This window comes from Malurus melanocephalus, unplaced genomic scaffold, assembly GCF_030028575.1.
Source record: "Malurus melanocephalus ecotype Western Australia unplaced genomic scaffold, MMel_1.1 scaffold_84, whole genome shotgun sequence".
NCBI classification, from domain to species: domain Eukaryota; kingdom Metazoa; phylum Chordata; class Aves; order Passeriformes; family Maluridae; genus Malurus; species Malurus melanocephalus.
The window spans coordinates 2,387,528-2,395,058 of record NW_026623316.1 but is presented as its reverse complement, the minus strand read 5'-3'; the positions used below and the strand labels follow the sequence as shown (position 1 = coordinate 2,395,058).

Below are 7,531 nucleotides of genomic sequence, written 5' to 3'. Positions count from 1 at the left end.
ATCACACATATCAACAGCAAAACAGTACAAGAAGTTAAACTCTCTCCTTTTTTTTTTTTTTTTCTACATCACACACACGCAAGTTTTCCTCAAAACACTTGCCAACTCTGAATCAGCTCCTGGAGGAGACAATTCCCCTTCCAGCTTTGCCCGGTTTCTGGCCGGAGCAGCCCGCCGGGCAGGGCGCATCCTAACCCCGCACCGAGCGGGGCATTCCCCCGCGCACGGAGCAGGAGCGGCGCTGCGCTGGCGGCAGATGCCCGCCCAGCTGTGCTGGGCTGACGGACACTTCGCGTGAAGTTATTTTATTTTTTACTTTTTCACCTCGGAAGCGTGCGGCAAATATTAGTCGAACCCCTACAGGGCATTAGATGTAAAGGCGAGTCACTCCTGCCCCCACGTCCCACCAAAAATCCCCGACAAGTCGTTTGGGAAGGGAGCCGTCTCTCCATCGGGCGCTGCCTTCCCGCCCCGCGGTGTCCCGAGGGTGCCGTCCCTACCTTGTCCCGCTTCAGCAGCTCCAGGATGTAGCCGAAGCGGGCGCAGTCCGCGGCCACCTCCATGTCCCCGCGCTCCCTCCGMGCCCGCAGCGCAGCCCCGGCCCCGCTGCTCTCCGGGACAGCGCCGGCGTGCAGCGACAGATGCTCTGCCCGCCCACCCGCTCACGGGATGCCCGTGGAAACCTCTCATCCTGGCAGGACTGCCAGACACCTGCAGGTGGCCGGAGCGCCGCCTCTGCTCAGGTGCCGCGGCCGCGACAGCTGTGCCAAAGATGACAAAATTACACCCACTCGTGGTCCCATCGGATCTGAGCGCTGCTGCATCGATCACTGAGCCTGTGGCATTGGGCTGATGCTGGTGCATGCCCACCAGAGCAATATCCAAGGTGGGCATGCCTCTTTTCAAAGAGCCCCGTGTAGTGGATTATGCTGAGGAACAGCACGATGCMTTTTTTCACAGGGTCCATTTGGTTTTCTTAAATTCCAAGGTTTTGTTCAGATGGAAAAATGTGTCTAAACATAAAACACCTACTGATACACATACTTGCATGTATGATCTGTCTCTTGGCACTTGGCTGGTGGTGAGTGTGGGGTAACAAACCTTCCTATCGTCTCTTTTTCAGTGTCCCAGGCCTGATGCTGCCTCTAGGGATGAGATGGATACATATGCCTGCAYACAACTGTGGCAGAAAAACTGGTCCCAGCAGCTCAAGTACCCTCCTCTGCTTGAAGAAGGCAACCCTCAGTGCCACTGAAATGCTCACACCAGGCAGGAGGGCCAGCTATCAGGTGAAGCACTGCCCAACCACCCAGCCAAAGTGGGCAAGAGGGTTCCACARGACAGCTGGGGAATGGTGCTTGAGATGTGGCAGACAGCACACCAAAATTTCTGCTCCATGCCTGTCCCAACTCTAAGCCACTACTATACCTTGCTTCTGGCAGAAAAACTGCAATTCATTCAGCCAGCAGCTAGCTCATTTCTTCTTATTCTGGAGTCAAACTTCCCCAAACTCAAAGGTCCCAGCTGCCTTGAGACCTAGGGGAAAGGGACAGGTGAATGACCTGCCCACTCCYGTCTCACCAGCTCTGTTCCAAACTGAGAGGTGGAAGGTGACAAACCCTTCTTACTCTGCAGCTATCAGGTAGCCCATGGAGCACATCACCCCTGTGTGGTGAAAACACACCAAAGAGTATTTTATAACAGTATAATGTATCCCCTCAGAGGCTGCATTTCCTAAGATATTGATATAGTAGTAATGTTATCTCAAATTCTCTCTACAGGTTACTAGTCACTGAAATAGTATATCTTTCCTTTCTCAGGAAACAGGACTCATGAATAGCTCGAGACTTTTCTGTTACTAGATATTGTACAATTATACATATCAAATGACTCATTAATCAAATAGCTCATTATTATGATATAGACAGGCTTTCAGGGCTCCACTTCTTGCTTTTGTGCAAACAGTCCAGGAACAAACAATGGCCAGTGGCACTGGGGGCAGTCAGATATTATCAYCCACATGGCTGAGAAGTCCTCCATATATAATTTAATTCAATGTGAGTTATTTTACTTCCTGTTCTGATTTCAGCTCACCAAATGGCAGTCATGTAGGAAATTTTCGCTACCATAATTGCTTTGTGTCAGTGTTGAGTGCTGGCAGTGAGCAGAGCTGGCTCAGGCTGGGACAGGGGACTGCCTGAAGGAATACTTTGCTACTGCCACGCTGGTCGAGTAGTCTGCAGGAAATCATGCTGGTGGTGACCTCAGCAACAGCGGCACTCCTGCGTGGGGGAAGGTTGTACCACAATATCAGTGTGAATCTCCAGATGATAGCCAGCACCAAGAGCAAACATACCTTTGACCCCACTGCTCTGCAATGGCAGGCTGTGTGAAAAGACAGGGAATTTAYAGCCCTTTGTGCTCCTCAGGGCAAGCTGTTTACTCCACTGGAACCTTTTCAGCAGAAGGCACGCCTGCAGCTTTGTTGTGTTTGTGTTAAGCAACCCCCAGCAGCCACAGTCTGAGAGAGGAGTCTCCTCCAGTGCATGCACCATGTGTCTGCTCCAGGGCTTTTGTCTTTTGTTCTTTGGCCACAAGCCACACCAGTATTTTGAACTAGGTGCTCTGAATTTCTCTCAGCTGTCTTGTAATTTTTTTTTCTTTAACAATTAGTTGTATTTGGGTTGTGGGTTTGGGGATTTTTTCTTCTGTTTCTGCCAAATGTTGTAAGCTATGGCCAGCCTGGGCTGCAATTCAATGACCTAAGACAAAAAAGGATGGTTCCTTGTTCCTCTTCCTTCACCTCGTCATGTCCCACTTCCATAAATTGATAGGTAAAGAGATGTAAATGTAGCTCAAGTCATGAAGTCAGCCAGGGCAARAAGGATACAGGAGAAGATGGAAGAAACTGATGGTTCTTTCATGATCTCTTCTTGGAGTGGTTTTATTTCAGGATTAGCTCTGTTAGCTCCCGGTTCAGATGGCTGCCMGTGATAGTTAAGCATGAGGATGCCACAAACCAGTTGTGCATTGATTTCACTTCACAGCTTCAGCAGCGGCGTCCTCCCAAGCAGCTCTAGTCAGRATGATGCTGCTCCCTGCATTATCGTGCTCTCTGCCATCAGCCCTACACAGAAGGATATTTCTGCACACCCAGAAGCCTGAGCAGAGCCTTGTGGATAGCTCAGCATCATTAACACAAGCTCTCTCCATACATCCAGTCTAGCTAGAAATTTGGGACTATCCTCTGCAGAAGATACCGATTCCTGTAGCCGTTCTGAGGGTTCTTGTTCATCTCCCCTTGGATAGCAGTCAGTTTGTGCTAGCCTTTGTTGTGAGTGGCAGAAGGCTGACAGGGGAATGTGCACTTGGAAGGCCGCAGACAGATGGAGGAGCTTCACATTGCACTAGGTGGCCCAGGGTAATCCTCTTGGTAACTGATGGCTGTGTTTTACACAACCTTTGCTGAGGTGGGCTGTCGGTCAAAAAYAGCTGGGAGCTCCTCACCTGTTCCACATAAATCCAAGATAGGAATMATGAAAGTATGAATGCTTTTCATACTTTTCCTTCTTTCGTTTTACCTCTTACATCAGTTTCTTTCYGAGGAACCAGGATGTCTGAAAATTAATTCAAACCTTTGGTTGTCATGAAATTATCTTAGCACATGTCATAATGTGTTAAAATGAAAGAAATAGGATATTATCTGCTTTCTGTTACTTAAACTGGAAACAGGTCTCCAAAATGCCAAGGATCCCAGTCAGATTACCAAATTATATAAACTAATTGGTACAATTTTATATCAGTGGAAAAACTGGTCCTGTATTGCAATCCTGAAATGTCATGCAACACAAGGTTCTGTTGTGGCATGTTGGGGTACAAATTTAAACACAAAGGAAATTTGTGTTCCTTGACTTGTGAGTTATGTCGATTCTCTCAGAACAACAAAGACAGSTCTGGATTTTCTCTTTCATCTCCTTCTCTGTCTTAGTTGACTTCTAAACCATATCTGAGCAGTGAAGCCTACTCAGTTGCTTTTGTTTTCCTGTTCCCCTGGGACTGTGGGATATTTTGCCCTATCTCATATGCGCACAGGGAATCCAGTCAAGCACACGCCCTCAGGAGCTGTCTGGCTCCATGGTGGGGTGGGTCTTCTCCCACCGTGCCCCTTTACACCACACCTGGACTCGTTGGCCACCATCACCTGAGGAAATCTTAAAGGGTGTTTGAAACCAGTTGCAGGTGGTGATATGGTTAAGGGCTGACACCAATAATTCAGTAGAGAGGAGAGAAAGARCACTTCCATTTTATAGTATGCAGGGGGCAAAATGGATCTGTGATGTACTTTCATCTCAGAGAACTCCAATGCCACTGACAATTACAATGCCAGAACGATGGAGATGCGAGGAAGGTGATGTTAAAGGTGGTAGAAAATCGTGCTGGTATTTGGCATGAGCTGCCTCACTGTTTAACTGTATATGTGAGCCAACATTTGAAATCATGAAAAAAACCACCCCTGAAATGCAAGTGTGCATGTCTCTAGTAAAGACTGTGACCTGCTTTTATTCTCCAAACAGCATTCAGAGGCCTGCATCCAGCTTGAGCAATATGAAAGAGAATCCATGTGAATATTTTATGAATTTTATATGAACGCCTTCCTTCCGCAGGGAGTGATGTAGATATGAACTGTCACGGGCAGAAAAAAAATTGCCCTGRAACAGATGAGAACTTCTGATGGCTGGAACGGTGTTGAAAGAGGGGCAAATGAGACCAAACTATTTCGAAGATTGCAAAGATGCAGACCTAAACCCTCTCTGCAATAAACCCCACCTCTACAAACCCATTCTTCTGGGCACCACAGGGGAATTTCTCCTAGCTTAATAAATTCCACTCAGGATTCAGATRTAGCCCAGGATCTCGAGATTTATGTGATGCAGTGGCCAAATTACACTTCRTGCTGGAGAATTTGGTTTTTACCCTTTCGATGTCTCTAAATTTCCTTAGTGATCTAATTTTTACTCCCCATCACCATAGACTGAAACAGGGTCTTATTTATTTTTTAAATACTTTATTCTAATAGATATGGGCAAAAACATGAAGGTCACTAAAGACATAAGATATAATATAGCCAATAAACAACAAGAAATACTAAAGCAGTTCTGCTGCTGCTGTCTGGCTAACACAACATGGTTGCTACTGGCCAGAAGAAAGATTCTCACCCCTTGCCTGTATCCCTCGTTTGCTTTACTTCTGGCTTTAAGTACTCAGATGCGGGAAAATGTAATAAAATAAAACAGGAATTTCAAATCCATTATATATTGGAGCCCAGTGCAGTGTATTTGTTCTGCTCTGTTCAGACCTTTTTAATACCAGAGTCACCTATCTCTTGGCTTTTTGTCTTGCTCCCTTTAAAGACCTCGGTTGGAGTTCCATTAAAATATTCATTCAGTGTTTTTGAGACACAGACACGCAAAATAAAGTACAGAGGGAAAACTGAACCTGCACTGTTTGAAAAACTACCTTTATGTGTGATTTYCTCCTAGCCTGTCCCATGTGACATYAGCAAAGGATCACATGCCCCTGGGAACAAGCTCATTTTAAAAATATGGGTTAAGTATGTAGACTACAATTAATATTTAATGTATTGAGTATGTTATTAGATATTTATGAGGAATAAGCTAAAGTACGTAATTATGCATACCATGAATTTATCATGTTGCCATTTTTTGTCGTAACTACGGTTAATCAAGTTTGACAATACAAAGAGAATTTGGGGTATCTGGAGTACTAACAAATAGTAATTGAGCAAAACACAGCAAGCTTGAGTCTATTAATTTACTGATTCTATTCAGTTACTTAAAAGAATGCGTCTAATGAAGAAATCAGAGACATGCAAATCAGAGATAAGGGAAAGATGAGCGCTGCTGCGATCTGCATGCAGATGTTGTCATGTATGTTTTAGTAATTTTGTGTGTTTTGCAAAAGGGGCAGGTCTGTGTYTGCGGAGGCCCTGAAGAATGAAGCACAGACACGAAAGCTTTTTAGACTCAGCTGGCCTTCAGAGATTACCACTCCCTTCTACAAAGCCGGTCTGATTCATGCCTTCAAGGTTTAAACGTGTCAGCTGGGCACTTTTCATTCAGCTTAACTATATCAGGATTAGGTTTGAGTTAACTTTCCTTTTCCAAAATGGCATGCTGTGCTCCTGCAGCGAAATTTATCCCCTGCATTTACCCACGGGTTGATAAARTCTTTAATCCCTTCTGAAGGTGGATTAAGCTCCCTGGGGACTGACTTTGCACAGGGCAAGGCAGATGCAGACCCCGCTGTGTCCAAGGGCTGACCCTCCCAGGGTCACACAGCACCAGAATGAGCCTGCCCCTTTCCCTGTGTGCCTGCCGGGCATCTGAAKGTATCTCCAGAACCTCCACACCAATAACTCTGTTCAACCACAGTATCCAGCTGGGATCAGCTCTGAGGATCTGCCGTGCTGCCATAGTACCTGACTGCAGCCCCTGGGCAGGCAGCATTGCACTGATGAGAGCTCCTGTGCCTCCTTCCCACTCTGAAGGCTGAGCAAAGGAGATGGTGACATGAAAAAGAGGAGCTGGCTCAAACAAAGTTGGCTTATGCGTGCAAAGGGATATGCATCACAGAGCAAAARGCCAGAAATGTTACTTAGAGGTGTCTGAAGCCATGGCAAAGCAAATTGCTCCTTGTAGTGTTACTAAAATGCCAAGGGTGGAGCACGGTGACACTCCTGCTCTCTGGTCCCACCGTACGGAGAGGATCTGGGGCATGAATTTGTCCTGGATCTGAGATGGGTGCTAAGGCTGGTCAGCAGTATTTGGGGTCCAAATCCCTAAATCATGGCTCTGGCTGGTTCCCCACCTGGGCTGCAGTGCGGGGCACACAAAGTGCCAAGGGGTCAGCAGGGTGCAGGGCCAGCCACAGGGCGCAGCAGCACAGCCCCAGCTCCGGTGCTGTCCCACAGGCTGTGTCCAGCCTTGGTGTGTGAGCTCAGCCTCCTTCATCCCAGGGGCGCCGGCAGAAGCTGGATCCCTCATGGTGTGATTCCCTGCCCTGGCCCCACAGGGACTTATGCACTACTCTGGAGTTTCTAGGAAATGAAATCTCCCTGGATTCCCTGCAAATTTCTTTTCATTCCTTTGACTTCCACAGACTGCTGGGCAATTTCAGCAGTTCTGTCGGCACACATCCACTCAGTTAGGCTCCCTGGTGTGGCAGCCTGAGTGAAGCAGACTTCCCTCCAACTCGGTTACMACACATTAAATCCTCAGAGACACACTCACTTTGCCCTGCTGTGGAGAGAATGTCAAATGCATGTTAGTGTGCTGAGGGTGGCCCCTCTCAGTGTCCTCCCCAAATAACTTGTCAGACAAGGATTTCAAAGAGGTTAAAGATAGACAAACTCCTACTAGTTTGGAATATCACATTATTTAGTACATTTTTACTGCATTTATGTTGAACTGAGGTGTGTGAAATGTTAGAAAAATGCATATTTTAACCTGTT

The 7,531-nt window shown here is 46.8% G+C and overlaps 1 protein-coding gene across 1 annotated transcript in view; it reads right to left on the bottom strand.

The window, feature by feature from the left end:
* TRIM36 (tripartite motif containing 36) overlaps positions 1-563 on the bottom strand; it is a 33,350-nt gene extending 32,787 nt beyond the window's left edge. The window contains exon 1 of the mRNA XM_057367780.1: positions 501-563. Within this exon, the coding sequence (XP_057223763.1) occupies positions 501-563 (63 nt within the window). The remainder of the gene's footprint in view (positions 1-500) is intronic.
* Between the last annotated feature and the right edge of the window lie 6,968 nt (positions 564-7,531).